This window comes from Lagopus leucura, unplaced genomic scaffold, assembly GCF_019238085.1.
Source record: "Lagopus leucura isolate 7727_CA_CO unplaced genomic scaffold, USGS_WTPT01 Super-Scaffold_100009, whole genome shotgun sequence".
Classification (NCBI taxonomy): domain Eukaryota; kingdom Metazoa; phylum Chordata; class Aves; order Galliformes; family Phasianidae; genus Lagopus; species Lagopus leucura.
The window spans coordinates 24,212,535-24,229,643 of NW_024962266.1; the positions used below are offsets into that span (position 1 = coordinate 24,212,535).

The 17,109-nt window shown below is 41.4% G+C and overlaps 1 protein-coding gene across 1 annotated transcript in view; it reads right to left on the bottom strand.

Annotated features, from left to right (window-relative positions):
- GLIS1 (GLIS family zinc finger 1) overlaps positions 1-17,109 on the bottom strand; it is a 176,217-nt gene that overhangs the window by 30,358 nt on the left and 128,750 nt on the right. The window contains exons 4-6 of the mRNA XM_042874148.1: positions 7,981-8,142; positions 4,536-4,646; positions 942-1,074 (exon numbers count right to left, since the gene is read on the bottom strand). Of these exons, the coding sequence (XP_042730082.1) occupies positions 942-1,074; positions 4,536-4,646; positions 7,981-8,142 (406 nt within the window). The remainder of the gene's footprint in view (positions 1-941; positions 1,075-4,535; positions 4,647-7,980; positions 8,143-17,109) is intronic.

Here is a 17,109-nt window from a genome sequence, read left to right on the forward strand (position 1 = left end):
TGTCTGCAACATGACAGAGAATGGCAAGAAAATGCTACAATAACAGTTTAAAAATCTTATGATTGGACTGACCTGGAAATCAGGTACACTACTGGTTACCTTCATCCACAAATGGCTATTACAGAGTTGGAGAAGTTTCAGAGTGTCCCACCAAATCAGACAAAGTAAGATCTCTGTGCCTATCCTTCTCACTGACCATCATCTGAAATTTGCATGTGCGAAAAAATGAATCAAGGAAAGTACCTTTCAAAGGAATATGTTGGCTTTGCAGCTCACTGATACTTAAGTGTTGCTGGAGTCAAGGGTAAAAGAAATATAAGAACTAGGAAAAGAGGTCAACAGTTGCATGGACAAGGAGAGATTTGAGCATGAAAAGCTCTCTGCTCTGATCAACAGAATCAGTGGAAGTAATATGGGGGCCTTTTCAGAAAATATAATCAAAACATCTCACATTTTAAATTCAAGCATTTGCTCCATTTGTATGCCACCACATTGTTTGCTATAAGCACACCATGCATGATACTGCACAGTCTCATCAACTTTTCTGTGGCTCTTGAAGAGCACAGACACTGAATGGAAAACCTTAACTGCTGCCTTTATCTTTGCTAGAATATTTATTTGGCTTTAGCAAAGCTTATGCACCTGCATCTGCTGAAGCCAAAGCAAGCTTTAAAGAAGAAATGGCTAGAGCCTGAATTGCAGTGGTGCTGCTGCCCTCCTCACATCAGATTTGACCAGAGCTCTTTGCCTGACTAGCTCTTAGAAAAAAAAAAAAGAAAAAACCCAGCCTTAGCAAAGAACTCACTAAATTATTTCATTTTATTCTCTTTTTTTTTTTCCTTTCATCTTCCGTTCTGGCAAATCGTACCCAGAAACTTTAGTGGTTTAAACTCTCTGTATTATATGACATTTAGCATCATACTTATTCAAAATATTCTTACCTGTGATTAAGTCATGATGACCTACAGATCTACCACACTTCCCATCCAAAATGTGTTGTGAAGATGTGTGGAGCTGTTGTATAGCTAAGCACTCACTGAGTACATCCTGTTCGATATCAGTACATGAATTTAGCTACAAGAGGAGGATAAAACAAACATTTTATTTCAAAGTAAATCAAATGAATTCCAATTAAATTCATATGTCTCTTTGCTTAGAGATTACGTACAGAAGAAAGGAACACAGTGTCATTCTTCGTAACCTGGTGCAATTATGGATGTATCCATCAGTTCACATTTCTAATTAGAGATCACTTTGGTTTTCTTCAGTAAACAAGCTGAGTGCGCTAATCTAAAAATCAACAACGGTTTTTTGTACCCTGTGTTTCTTCAAGCCTTCCTTGGAAGTTTAACCGCACGTTTTCAGGCTGTCTGTAGTTCCTTGGGTTCTGTGCAAAAGGATTGCATGACGCTGCAACTGTGACACTTGGAAAGACATTCGATAGAGAAAGAAAAGCGCTTGTGCTTATCAGATTAGATCTGGCAGAATAATGTGCTGTCAGTAACGTGTAAGAGGTATCACCGATATGTCAGCTGTTCTCCATGAAAATTAAAGCTCTGGCAAAAGTGTGTGAAGCAAACTCTCGAAAACCACAATGTCGATCATATTAAAAACAGCAGGAGAGGAGAATTAAGAAAGAAAAGCATTTCTAATTCTCTTTCAAACATGCTGATGTTGCCAAGCTTTTGTCATAATATAGTGCTCACATTACACAAGCAGCCATCATATTCTATAGCCATTAATAAATAGTTATTGGCTCTACATTTACAGTTCTGCATACCAGTCTCCCATGGGTTTGCTTATTCTAAAGAAAAGGTCCAGGCAAACCTATTTAGAATTCTACTATATAGCTATTTGTTTGATCAACATAAGTATCTAACATTTGGATCACAAAATGCGTCTGTAGCCAATTAAACTTAGACTACTACTAAATTAACGGTTAACTTCCTCATATTTTGTACTTGTAAAGCTGTTCAGAACAACCAAATATTACCACTGCAGTCATCTAAGCTACAAACGAAATATTCAGGACTCCTTTGAAGAAAATCTGAGCTCAGGGCATTCTCTTTTCTATGAGAGATGGCACCTTTTGGTAGCACGTATCAGCTGAGACATGCAGTCAGAGCAGCCTGTTAATTTTTTCCTTAGCTAAGTCATTTCCACACAGAACTTCCAGGAAGCAGATAATAACAGACTACTGCCTTTGCAGAATTGTAACAGAAAACAGCAAGGGACTATTCCCATTTCTTCCTAAATCTGGAATCCAAAATAAACTCCACTGACTGAATAACACTGAGATTTAACTAGTTGAAAAGGCTGCCTCTTTTTATCTTATTATATCCTTAAGCAAAATATTTGTTTTGCTTATTATTTCTTTAGGAATCAGATTTACCTTGGTCCCTTTTAAGAGAGCCCGATCAAAATACTCTTCAAATCTACTGCTTTTCCGAGATACCTTTTATATTGAAGAAAAAAAGGCACAGGATCAAATATTCCTAGAATTAGCATGGGCAAATGAGACAGGAATATGATTTCTAACCACCGGAGAAGTGCAGATTTAGGTCTGATCTACCAAATAAGGTGTGGGAAGGAAGCAGTTGACATTATTTTAAGATATAATTGTAAAGCCATGGGAGGGTATATTGACACATGCAGGAAAACTCCTCAAGCTGGGAGATTAGAGATACAAAACCCTACATATTTGATGTCTTGGTAGCTGGAGTTTGTAGTTTGTGTGCAGCCACATTTGCCATCTCTTCATTCTATGCTCAAGGCCTCTTGCTGCTTAACCAAAAGTACGTTCTGTCCCTTAATGCAAAGTTTGGATTCCCCACCTTCCTCTACAGAACTAGAAAAGTGGCCTCAGCAGGCAATGGGATATAACTAAGGAGACATAACAAATTAATGTATTCAGCCCCGTACTCAGAGCTAAACAAATGACATCCATCTTGGGAAATAATTCTCTTCATAGACAACAGTCCTGGTTGTGGGGACCTGAATGGCTGCTAGGCCTGAAGAGTCCTCCTTCCAGGAATAAAATTTGTCATGTTGTGAATGTTTCTTGGCTGTCTGAAACAGGGTGCACAACTCTGGATGCTGCTAGATGTTCTAGACACCATTACCCAAGGTGCATGCAGCTGGTAGAGAGCAGAGTTGGGGTGGACAGCTGCCCTAGTAATGGGGAAAAACATTCAGATTGGTGGAACTGACCAAGTGAAAACTGACAGGGGATACAATTCATGCTGAGAAGCATTGGGAGAGGAGGAGTGCAAGATAAGACGTGGCTGATGCAAGGACATCAGTAGGCAGGAAAGGCAGGCAGGCAAAGTAGGCCTTTCGACATCCATCTAACTCCTCCATGGCTCATCCCTAATTCTGAAGTTACAATCACCTGTGTTCTGCTACTGCTTCTTCTCTCCACATGTTCCTTCCTTCGCTCTTTCAAGCTTGTGGGTTTTACCTTAGACATGTTCTCCAAACTGCTAGCTCCCTAGCTCTGTCTTACCACGCTATCATTTCTGCTATGCTCTCCATCCTTTAAACATGCCTGGCAGTTTCATCTGTGAAGCTCTTGGCAGTGGTAAGGTATCAACACCGCTTATTGGAAGTAATTGTACTTGGTCTGTTCTGACACACACCAGCTCTGTGGGGTCCCAATCATCTTTTTGGAAACCACACGTACAAACGTGGAACAAGCAAGTCTCTTGATGCCTCAACCCTAAAGGTGTTCAAGGCCAGGTTGGATGGGGCCCTGGGCAGCCTGGTCTAGTGTTAAATCAGGATGGTGGTGGCCCTGCCTGTGTCAGACGGGTTGGAGATTCATGATGCTTGAGGTCCCTTCCAACACAGGCCATTCTGTGATTCTGGGATGGTGTCCATAAGCCTCCTCATATGATAATGAATTTGGGATTACGCCCATAGAAACCAAAATACTTATTTGAATCTAGTATTAGTGAGAACATAACTAGCAGTTTGGGTTAGGAATGATTTATAAATGCATTTAAAACACAGATGAGGTCAAAAAAGTCACGGATTCATTCTGATGAATGCAAGCACTCTTATTCTGACATTTTCATAGTATCCTGGCCTGGTTTCACAAAGAATCACAGAATCACAGAAACACCAAGGTTGGAAAAGACCTACAGGATCATCCAGTCCAACCATCCACCCATTTGGGATGATTTGCTAGCATGTATTTATTAGCTAATTGCACAGACTCCATGTGTGAATATTTTACACGAATGACAGCAGAATTTGGATTTGTATGTGAAAGATCAACCAGGAAAAAATGCTTGACCATAAAGTATTGAGCAAACTGAAGTTGAAAAAATGGTGATGTTTGAAGAGCAAAACTATAAAGTGAACAGGTTAGCAAGAGTGATTAAAATCCAGAGGAAAATTAGTTCAGCTTAAATTTTTTCCTAGAGATATTGCAGAAGAACCCTGATTTGAAAAAACATAAACTAAAGGTAAACTGAAAACAACCACAGTGCGGAGGTCTGGAGATGCGCCACCGTTTGCCTACTGGGTCTTACCTTCTTACGCACCTGCTGTTCTTTGGCTGAATGAGCTTTCACATGCTTGCGCAGAGAGCTGGGGTCGGTGTAGCGTTTGGAGCAGCCAGGAATCTGACAGGCATACGGTTTCTGTAAGAGTGAGGAAAGAGAAGAGATTTCACATTCCTCTGCATCTCTTCAGTTGGCACACAGAGCGCTGAAGGACAGCTGGTTTGTGCAACACAGCGTAAAGCCCGAGCTGCTTGCTCTGCTTGACGTTTCCAGATTTGCAAACTCCTCTATGTACGTAAGTCTGACATGGTGCAAACAGAAGAACAGCATTAATAGCTCTGATTTTGCACTCCATGCAAGTGCTGAGAGCACTTGACACATCTCTAATCTGGCACATTGGATGTTGATTACTGAGCTGAGTTAAATGCTAATGAGATGTAATTGGATGGGCTCTTAGAGCATTAAGTTTTCAAGTCTTTACAGTAGACTTGATGATGAGAACAACCAGTATAATTATAAATGTAATTCTGGTTTCTAGTTCTGATTTATGCAGTTTTTACAACTATGTTCCATATGCAGCAGAGTAAAGCTTGTGCAATAGCACGCATTTGGTTTCCTTCGTGCCCTTTTCCTGTTTTGAACAACGTCTTTCTTTTTATAACTCCTAACCAAACAACCTGCAATGAACTTTAACATCTCAGCAAATCAACGCAGAAGAATCCACTATTGTTAACTCTGTTGGGAAGACCTTTCCAGCTGATTTTGGCATGCTTCAAAGCTTGTCAAAACGTGGCCCAGTACAAGCACTTTCCTGGGAAAGCCAGCAGAGCCTGGACAAGCAGTTCCAGTCAGCTCTTCCTATGTGAAAATAAAGAAAGGACACTCCAAGTGAACTGCTGATTCCAGAGTCCCAGCCCCTGAAAGCCTCACCAAGTTGTGCATACTCCCAATCAACCAAACGCTTCTCTCTGCACTACACTGTGGCCCCCAGGTGACAGTGCAATTGCCAAGTTGAACAAAGGGGCTCCACTGCTCGTTATTAAGTAACCATTAAGCGAGAGCAAACTAGTGCTGAATGTCAAAGCTCACAAAGTTTTCAAGTGGAGCTGCACGTTTCTTCGCCTCATCTGCCAGCATGAGCTCGGCCTTCTCACATGCACCAGCAAGTCGTCTGGTGCCTTCTCAAAGCTATAGAACTGGCTTGTCATGAACTCAGCACTGCATTCCTTTTCCCTTGGCTTCAGAAAGAGGATGCACAAATGCAGGGGGGAAAAAAAAGCAACCAAACAACAGTTTGGAAAGGAGTGACTGTGAGGTCCTTGAAGCTAGCTGCTGTACTCCTGGAGGAGTGATGACATGCCCTTTTTACCACAAGAACAGATATGTTCCCTTTGTTCTGCTCCCGCCTAGGAGAAAGATCTACTTCCAGATGATTTAGTAGAGATTCAATCAAACTAGTATACGCCAGTGAATCTCTGAAATTATTTACAGATTCTCCTTCTGGAGAAGATAAATGATGGACTGACCTACATTAAGAAGTTTTAAAACCAATTCCAAATGCACTCAATAAGGAGTGAGCAACCTACATAAACCCCTTTTCTTTGTAAGTACCTCAAGAGGATAAGTACTGCTGCTCTTTCCAGCCAGCAGGAAATTTCTGAAGGAATAATAGAATCATTCACCAATTCATGGCCTTATGGACTAACAGCACCTACCCAGAAAGACACAGGGCAAAGCAGATTTAGCGAGTGTATCCAGAGCACACACAGTACTGACATCTGAGGAAAAACTAAGGAAAATTTTAACATACCCCTTAGCTGAACAAATAGCAGAGTGTTTCCAAACCACTGGTATCACCCGAAGCACTGATAAAATAATTTGAGTTAGCGATACGGGAACTAGATGAGAATCTGACTATTATTTACTTTGGCAATTTCCCTTGATGTTACAGACAACTATTTTGTCCACCGAGCTAAGGCAACACGCAGTTTTTACAACAGCACCATGCTGTAGCTTCGTCACTTTTCACATTCACATAACATAAACCACAGGATTTTAAAATGAACGCAAAGAGGCGGACAGAAGCTGGCATGGTGTCAGGCCACAGGCACAGTTTTAAAGAACCTGCAACAGAATAAAGCGGATAATATTTTCAGGCATTTAAGAAAGTTAGGAGAAAATGACTACTGTACCTTTTTGCTGATTTATGAGCTTTTCAGATAATTAAGACAGAGATAAAGAAAGAAGAAAAGAAAATAGAAAGTTAAGAGATTTGTCTTCAATAATCCACAGATACACAAATTTCAGCTTATTTTGTTAACTCATTATTTATCTTTCAAAGCTAATAAACGGCATTCCATCTGTGGCACAAATATACCCGTTAGATTTAAGCAGTTAGATTTCAAAACTGTGCACCCACAATTTAGTATATCCAATTTCAAAAGCGACGCATTTTAGAACTAATTACAAATTCAAATATCTCAGTTTGACTTTCAAATAAATAAAACATTGTTATTGTAAGTGTGCTTTAGTTTGGAAAATGTGACTGACTTGCTTCTCTTACTTGTTTGTTTTTGCAAGGCATAATGTACATTAGACATTCCTTAATGCTGCACTGTCTGAAATGTGTAACTGCTTAAAAAGTAAATATCAATTAAACTCAAAAGTTCTGCCCCATAAACACTTGGCCAAACGTTAAACCATATATTCACTTCTTTGAAAAAACAAAACAAAACAAAGGAACAACTCTGGCTGTTGTTCTTTAAAAGCTTTACGCTGAGCACTGAACTTTTCTACAAAGTTGCCTACTTGCTTTCTTTCCCCATTCTCCAGTGATTTCATTTTCTCAGAGCCTATCACACTAGACAGGCTCCCAGCTTCGCCATGGACAAGTGAGAAGACTTGTGGAGCTCAGCCAGAGTCTAGCAACTGTATGTAAATGTGAATTTGTTTCTTACACCTAAATCTGGTGGTGGCTTCTTCACAAATATCACAGATGTATCTTTACCTTCAGAAAATTACATCCAAAACAGGAAGGCATGCCTTCTGTTGAGATGTCTGAGCTGCTTTTGCACTCATTCAGAAGAGACTTTTTGAAGCAATAGAGGATAGGAAGCAAGACAACAGCATCATTTAGTACAGCAGCAATGACTCAGCTTTCACTCATACTATACCTTATCCTACAGGCTCCTTCTCTTACTGGAACAAGAACAATGGAGGTTTGCTGAGTGACTTATTTCTGAGTACATTATTTCTCAGCATGAGTAACACAGCTGAATTTGTCCTTTCGTGATTACAACACTTTTCATTTCTCAAAGCACATTCAATTAAAAACAAAAGTGCAGTTGCTTATAGCTGAGCGTTCTGAGGCACCCATCATGGAAAGGTAGAATAAGAGCCCCTATCCACAGAGCAGACCGTGTACAAAGACCACTGGAAAACAGTGCGACTCCCATCCTGAAATCATGCTTACAGTGTCCAGGTGCGTTCGCTGATGCTTTGCCCGGTCACTGGAGTTGCTGAAGGCTTTCTGGCAGCCTGGATGCTGACACAGGTACGGCTTCTCCCCAGTATGACTACGGAGGTGAATCTTAAGGTTCTCAAGCCTAGAAAATGCCTTGTTGCACCCTTCGAACTGAAAAAAAAAAGTCATAAAAAATGGCTGTAAAACAGTATTAAATAAACCATGTGCAGCCACAATGAGAACAGTGTAAGATCCAAGCTGGACATGTAATAAATCAACCAACATTCAAACATCTGTTGAAATTTATGGATGAAACACAACATTTTGCGCTGCTCATTTAATCTGTCACTGAAGACACGGTGTGTAGCTCAGCAATAATACATGGGTTATAAATATCCCACACGTTCTTCTGAAGTACTGAACGCTTGAAGACATGGAGCCAGTATGGAAACCTTAAAGAAAGAACAAGTGTTCTGACGAGCTCTCTCAGTTGCTAATTAGCACAGGAACCACTGTGGGCAATAACAATTAGCTGCTACAGAGAGAGCAGGAGGAGCTGTTTGCAGTGGGTAAACCTGGTTTCAGATGTCTGAAATGGGATACCCTGAAGAGCATGAGCACAGACTATTACAAGACCTGATCCATTTGAAGATCAATCCAAAGGAACTCTGCTGTCATTCTGCACCCTTTTGTTTACTGGCTCTATCATTCAGATCTGTTCTCGGCATTTATACAGCCAGTAACCTGAGCAATTCTGAGATCTTAAGCACCCGTTTCATTAAGGAACTTAGCAATAAAATGCTGCACAGCATTCATAACGAGAGTAGCTGTTTCAAATTAAATTGGAATAAATAAATAAATAAAATTTCAAACTAACAGGCCAAGGAAAGAGTGCTCTACATGGCTACATGGATGGCTGCTAATTTCCAGTGTTACAGGTGCCTATTCGTCCGCAGGGAGGTACTACCTAGGATGGGCTTTGAGAATGAACTCAGGTGAGCACAAATACACGTATTTGCACATTCATGCACCAGCAAACCCGGAAGGTGCACTCAGATGTTTACACATGCTCACAAACACCTCCATGCACACATACTCACATGTGGTGGCGTGTTTGCACTCTGCCCACTCTGCATCGCAGCTTCATCGCAGATTTTCTTGTGTCTATACAGATAGGAGCCTGATTTGACTGTAATTCGGGACCTCAAAGAGTGTACTTGAGAAACAACAACTTGGTGCATCTTCGTATTAGTACCAAGAACAATCTTTACAGATAGAACAACAATTTCTGGAAGTCATGTTTTTTATATGACTCTTGCTCACGACCACAAAATAAATAGAAGTGCTTTGTCACCTCCTCCTGCTGAGTCAGGATTTTGTTCAGTACAGTCACAACCTGTGGTTCTTTGGATGGTACCACAGGAATTGTACTCTTGCCCATCCATCACATTCTATTTGTTATACACACATCTCTCATACATTTTGGTGTGTGTGAACTTCTGACTCAGTTTTTGCATCCAGTATTGCAGGCAGAGGGGTGTGAAGTGAGAGCAGATGGAGATACCATAACCTGGAGGCACCTGGTCTCCTGGTACCCAAGAAGGGCAGTTTTGACTGCTGGTAGAGAAAGGTCCCTCACTTCCTGCTCAGTTCTGGGTACGCCTTAAGCATCTGAACAAGGCGACTTGCATTCTCCAGCCAGTGCTCCATTCTACAGACTGTGTTCTGCCTTTGGACAGAGATCAACTCTGCATACAGGAGATAAAACACATCAAGGCACCCCAGCAAACAGACACCCCCACAGGGGGTTTCCAGAGACCATGCAAACTTTTGCCTTTCTCAGTCACTTACATACTATGGTTTTCACCATCCTAAATATTTTTTCTGCTCTGGGCACATGCAGAATGTCCAAATGGCATATTTAGGTCTATGTGTGCAGACAATTGTCTGATATGTAAGTACTTTCATTTTTCCCCACCACCACGATGAAAGCTCTGGAGCTACCCAGAGACCTACAGCCTAGGGCTCCAGAAGCCCAATCACAGCTCCCCTCAGAACAAGTTGGAGAGGGAGGGGGGCAAATTTTGGAAGTGTTCAAGCCACCAAAACTTAAAACAAACTTTCTTTCTAGTCATCACTAAAAATCTGGCAAAGGACTCAGAATGATGCACTGAAATGTGCAAATACGCTGAAGTCTTGGAAAAATAAGCAGTTCAGCAAGTCCATACTTCCCACATGACGTTCTATAAAGACAACCTCTGGCAAATGGATTCAGTGCTCTGAGGTGATGAAGACCTGTTCCTCTTTGTGAACCAGATCCCTTTCTTTTCTTATCACTACCTTTCTTCACAATTCTCTCATCAGTGTTGTGTCCATACAGTTGTATCATCCCCTTAGAACATAAATCCCTTTCACTTTCGGTTCAGTAGACCAGCTCTGCTCAGTCTTTCTTACTGACAGCTGACTACAAGGCAGCCAGAGATCAGACCTGGAGTCTACCAAGTTAGTCTGGCAGCAAGCCTTGCCCTTCAGCTGTTCATGCTCACTTACTTGCATATGCAATTCCTCATCCCCTACCTGAGCAGACACTCCTAACGCTATTGTGAGCCCTTTGGCCATGCTTCTCACTCTCAAGAGCTCACAGGTTCTGACAGACAAGCCTCAAAAAACACATTATATGACAACACTCCTTGTTAACGCTCCTTGGCAGACTCTATAGACTGCTGGCACCAGAATCCCTCCAGTGACACTCTACTACCTGTTCCTTCTTGTCCCCATGCTATCTCAAGCCTGGAGAGAGCAGGTAGCACACAGAAGGCATTTCTCAGCTATTCAGTCACGAAGCTCCGTATGTTTAGCTAGGGGATTATCAGTCTTCAGCTTTATATCTACAGCCTAACGCAAAGTAGGAAAGTATGTAGAATAGTCCAAACTAATTAGGGGTCCAGCTTCATCCCCATTGATGTCAGTAGCAAAAATTCCAATGGCAAATGTCCTAAAACATCTAAACACAAGCTTAATTTGAAACACATGAGAGCACACATGCTTAAGAGTTTGCTAGATCGGGACTTAAGGAAGAGAAGGAACAGGCTACCATAAATGCTCAGAGCTACAGCAACACTTTTACTGTGGTCAGCAGCCTTTTTTTTGGTGCTAACACAGAATCCAAAGATTATGTATTAGCACCACCACTCATACATGCGCCTGGACTTCAGTGGCTTTTCTTAATTATATTATTTTCTAATTTTTACTAATTGTATTATCCAGCTTGATTATGCTGGATAACTTGCAGTGGGGTTAGTCACAACGCTGTGTCAAATTCAGTCTAACCACATGAGGTGAGAGGAAAACATTGGCAAGAGTGATGCGACTACAGCTCACAGGTTTGAGGAGGTAGGGCTGCTACAAGCAGGGTGGCTAAATATGAAGAAAACCAGCAGAAAAGGCATGGGCATGTGAGCCTTGCTGGCATGAGATGAGAAGGGCAGATACACAAAGGTGAAAAGCCTGAGAGGGAGAGAGGAAAGGAGTTGGTACAAATTGTTGACAGGCATGGGGCTGAGAGAATTCATTCAGAGCTGCAGAAAAGTCCTCACTTCTTTGAAGGATTCCAGGAAACCCCCTATTTCAACTCTGTCTTGATGGATCTGGTAACTGGATCCCCTGCAGCTTTTCCCTACAATGCCACGTGTGAGGGCAGCACTGCTGGGACCCAGCTTCCTCAAACTGGAAGTGTGGTTGTCCCTACAGTTCTACAAGGACGTGGTAACTTCAATAGGTTGCTGCATGAACTGCGTTAGGGTGACTTTGTGAGGCAATTGCTGGGCTTCACTGCTGTTCTCTGGCTCTTGTAACCTTGCTACCTACTCCTACCATGTGAAGCACATGTGCCCATACGTGTAAGTCAAACAAAACTACTCCCAGAGAAATGAGCTGCTCTTCCTCCTTCTCAAACAACCACCAGGAAGAGCCATCAGTCCCTGACATGTCTAAATTCCAACTACAAAGAACAAACGTTCAGTTTCCAAAGGGCTTCAGGACGGTGAGAGCTATCTGACCAACTGAGAAGGCTACTGACAGAATCTCCCAGACATCTGGCCCCAATCTGTCACTGCTTAATCCTACAGTTTTAAACATTTTGTTGATGCTCGATGCCTGCGATAACAGTAACAACCACTGCATGATCCTCAAAGCCTGTAAAAGTCACACAGCTCTTAAACAAGTTCATCTCTTAAAAAATAATTACATTGCCATTAGTGCTTTTGTCTTTATTGTGTACTTCAGACTCTGCTACGCACATCCGAATGCAGACACAAAACAACGCCACATCATTGCAGTAAATAGCATGATGTACTCACTGGGTTTTATTGCTAATGTGATTTTAGAATCAGGCTTCTACAAGGAAAAAAAGTGCTGTAGAAATGTACAGGACTAAATTAGCTCTATACCAGATGGAAATACGTATGTTATCTTTATTCTATACTACAGTCTCACTGGAATATAACTGCTGGAGTATCAAGCATTTCAGAGGCATATTTATGAGAACACTGAATTATCTCATAGTGATCTAAACACATCACAATTTTCCAAACAAAACAATTTAATCTAATAACTGTAATTGCTTGAAATGGTTTTTTTCTTTCCTTTGCTTCCACATCATGATTTGAATGCACCTGAGAATGCTGCCATGCAGAAATAACAGCTTATCCCCATGAGGGCTTATATTATCAAATGTTTACCATTTCCATAAGCATATTTAATCACAGTTGTGTCTAGAATATCTGTCAGTGGTGCAGATCAGAAGAAATAAACTACAAACTAAATAGCTCAGACCATAAGGTGAAGCAATAGCTGACATTTTCTTAGGAAATGAGTTATGACTGAAAAAGAGAAGCCTTCACAGTTGTAGTGCTAAATAGGTCCAGTGTGCCATTAGAGAAAGCTCATTAATATACACCTCTGCTCTGTGCTGCAAGATCAGTTAAACAAGCTGCCTTTTATTTATAGACCTAAAAGGGAAAGAGCAGGTCATATTGGCTGCTGACATCTCAGACAGCCTACAGATGGAAAACCCAAAACATTTCATTCCAAAGCATTTAATACTATCAATAGGAAATCTTATGTCTGGTCAAAACATCTACAGGCCTTACGAACATTGTGAAATGTTCTTTCTTCCCAGCTGATTACAAAATTGGGAAAATTTTATTGGAAAACACGCTATGAGAAAAAGGATCTTGTGAGGCTGTGTGTCCTTCTGGAGGGGAGGAAAGAGTCACACCACTCTTTAAATAGCACCAATGTTTTAAAGCACACTGAGTCTAATATTGGTAACATGCAGGAGGCACACGAGGCTCCAATCTGTTACAAACGTCAGTAATTTAAGTACTCAAGTCCATCCATCCAACACCAGAATCAAAATACCTGATTTGGAGATTTGCTTTTTCTAGCAAACACCCGATTAATTTTTCTTTCTCTATAGTAGCTACACAATGTAAAGGAAATGCTTGCTCCTAAGCAACATGACTCATGCAAGGAATTCTATTAAACTGAACAGAACTATCTGTGTGATAAAGAGTAACCCATAGGACTGAGCTCCCAAGGAATCCCAGTGCAGGCTGCCCCTTTACAGATTTCAACTGGTAGGTGCTGCTTTTCTCACTCTGCACTAATGACCATGGAAGATGCTGTAAGGGAGCAATAGGACCTTCCAATTTCTGTGGTGGTTTTCTTGGAAGTCTGAACAATTTATGTTAAGTGACACTTCCCCATGATACTGCATTTGATAGGTACTCATTCCATTAATTATATTATAAACAAGCAGTTTGGACTTCAGCCACAGTACTGTACAATTGCTGGCATGAAGGACAAGAAAAGGTGAAAGGTTTCATAGCGAGAAGAAAAATTCCAAGGTTCTCAGCCCTGTTACAAACGCAGTGCATCTTTCCTGTTGTTGGCTTTTAAAGGCAATTACAACTAATCATGTGACACTGACATCCTACACAGGCTGTTCTTTCATCTACCTATCTGCTCTTAGACTGGTTGCATATTTCCTAATTAATGTGAAACTGGGAAATACTAGTATACTGAAAACCCTGGAAGAGGCGTTTGATCAGCATACATCACTGAATTAAGCAAGAATTTGGGCCACCTCTCATTTCTTTCAATGTAATGCATTATTTAAGGACCTAAGTCTGCATTCCTCATCCTCCCCCAGCACCAGGACTTATAGATGCATGAGGAATACGGACTGGCCCTCAGAGGGCAAAACAACAGATGCACTTCAGCCAGCAGTCTTCCAACAGCAAACAGAGCTGATTCCACACGTGAGGTAACTTCCACAGACCAGCAAACTTCCCTGACTGCCAAATCCTACCTGCAAGCATCCCCTGGGACAGGGTTCCTCTGCTCTCCATGTCACCACCTGAGATGCAATGAGCCCTGGTCAGCTCCCTGCATCCCAGGGAGCCACACAGCCAGCCAGCTAGGGCCAGCAGGCTGAGGCCACCCAGTGGGACGGGACATGCTCTGTTCTGGAGCTGCCTGCCCCTCTCCCCTAAGCACAGAGGCTGTGCAGATGGAAGTTCTGGGTTTTGTTTTGTAAGCTGAATTTATCTGTGCTCCTGAGTAACTCTGGCATTAGATGCAAGTTTTGCCCGTCCTCTCCCAAGGTTGCTGCTATGCTCATTAGCAATGACCGAGTCTTAGCCTGTCCCAGAGCAGTGCTACATGTTTTGGCTCTCAAAAGCCTTCCTCGTGTAATTGTAAGTTACCATGCCAGGAAAGGCAGGAATGCTGTTCAGGGCACTGCAATCTTCCTAGATTTCTTCTTGTACCCATAGGTCAGGCACTGCAGTTAGCATTGCAGTGAGCTAACAGACCCTGAAAAAGCCAGAATACCTAGGAAACTATCAAAGCATCCTATCATTTCCACTATCATTAACACCCTGTTGCTAGTCTTGAAATTCTTTCTTGTCATCCTTCTTTAATCAAGCAGAAGGATAAACATTTGTCGAAACAGGAGTACTTGCATTTACTTGCTGCAACACATGAGAACAAACCAGCAAAGTTGGGGATCTCTTACTATCAGAAGCATGACAGCCACAAGTTTTGCCATAAGGTTTTGCTAAATATGTCATTTGGAAACTAAACAATTTTCTGAAACCTCATTACAGTTGGAACTGAATGCAGTATTATGGCTTGCAGGCAAAAATAACATTGCATGGAGCAACGGTTTAAAAAACAGAATGCAAAATTCATACGGTCATGTAATAAGCAAAGACGACCCCTCTTCCAAAATCTACATGCCGGTCCCTTTATTTCTTCCTGTGTAATTGGGCAACTATTATGTACTGGGATTTTTGGAATAGCTTGCAACTTATTTGAAATTAAAGAACAACATGCAATCCAAGATTCGCCGCTCCGATATCTGAAGCCAGATCTGCTTGTTACTGAGACAAAATTAAGATTGAACAAAATCAATTAAAATCCTTCTTCAGCTGTGTCAGCAAGGAACCATAAAGAAAAGAAACATGCTAGTTCTCTCCAGTTCTTTGAGATGTTTAAACAAACGAGAGAGCTTCCTACACAAACCCTCAAACTCCGTTCCTCTGTATTGGTAAGTCACTGTCTCACCTAACTGTGAAACATTTCAATTCCAGTTTGCACCTATTTACACCCATTCCAGCTGAAAAACTAATGAAGCCTTGTCTTATGCTCTTGCCCAGTGAGTTACCACTGCAGACAGCTCTCTGCAGAACAGTTTTCATTGACATATGGGATAGAACAGAGATGACTGGATTGGAGTAAAGAGATGACTTGCTTGAAACACTGAATGCAGCACAAGGACTGATAAAGAATCCAGCATTGTTTATGTGAACTCACCAGCTGCAATTAAAGAGAAAAAAGAGCAGAGGACAACGGCAAGAAGGAAAAAAAGTCATAACAAAAAGAATAAAACACTCCCCGAACTTATAGCTGATTAGCATAGCATAGCATCTTAAAAGGCTAAAGCACCACATGTGTGGCATGTTACAAAAGAAGATTAAAATAAAGGAAAAAATATCCAGAGAACCATGAAGTCTCAAAACATCTGGAGTTTTATAGTAACGAGCAGGAAAAAAAAGTCAAAAACATAATTGAAAAAAGTCCACTGTGATACATTATTATACAATGAAGCTTAATGGAATTGAAAGGAGAAAAGATGAAAAGGAAAATGGGGGGCGTGCAAAGAGGGGGAAAGGAATGAAAGAAACAAGAAAAGGCATGGCATTCATATTCTGAAGGATGTCACCGAGGGTTTTTATCCCAGTTATTAAGAATTACACACCCTGCTTCTGTGAGCTGGCCGAGCAACGTGCTGAGCGCTCTCTCAGTGCAGCACTGCTTCGCCTGCTGCAGAGTTCATCAGCCCCTCTGTGCCCGGGGTGGGGGCACTCCTCACTCCCAATTCCTTGGGAGATCTGCAAAGGGATGGCAGACGAGCTGCCCACCCTGCTTTACATTGAGCCCAACGGCAGACCTGATGAGAGGCGGGAGCAGTACATAAATTAAAAATGCTTGCAAAAAACAATGCATGCTCTCAGGAATTAGGCAAACAATCTTACGCCGCTATTTTGGCATTAGAAACTAGAATCAACTTTAATTGAAGTACTCTGAGTGTATTCACTAATAAATGCTTATATGGAAGACTGAAATGAAAAATTTCCCTCTTTTTTTTCACATTTTTTCTCCTTTAATGAACCAGTAAAAGCAGAAATCTACACATTATCCAGTTTGCCTTTGTAATGTGCTAACAGTGTGCCTATAAACAGTTTCCTGTGCACCACAAGAAATGTCTTTCATTAGATCTGTGCTCTGTTGTCCCCCAACACAGTGAGATTGAAGACCAGCCTGCATCAAGCCCAGCCTGCAGCCAGTATGGTGTAAACCAGTATCAGTAAGCATCACCCTCACCTGCTGCTGTCCTGTTCTCAGCTGGGATAGATCCTCCTCAACTATTTTTATTATTACTTTTTTTTTAAATGCAGGGAAACCCATCTCATATCATTTTCATGACCAATAGATATTTTACAATCGTAAAGATATTTACAGTAACAGTTACATCATCACAGCTCACAAAGCAACTCCTCTCCTCAGCAG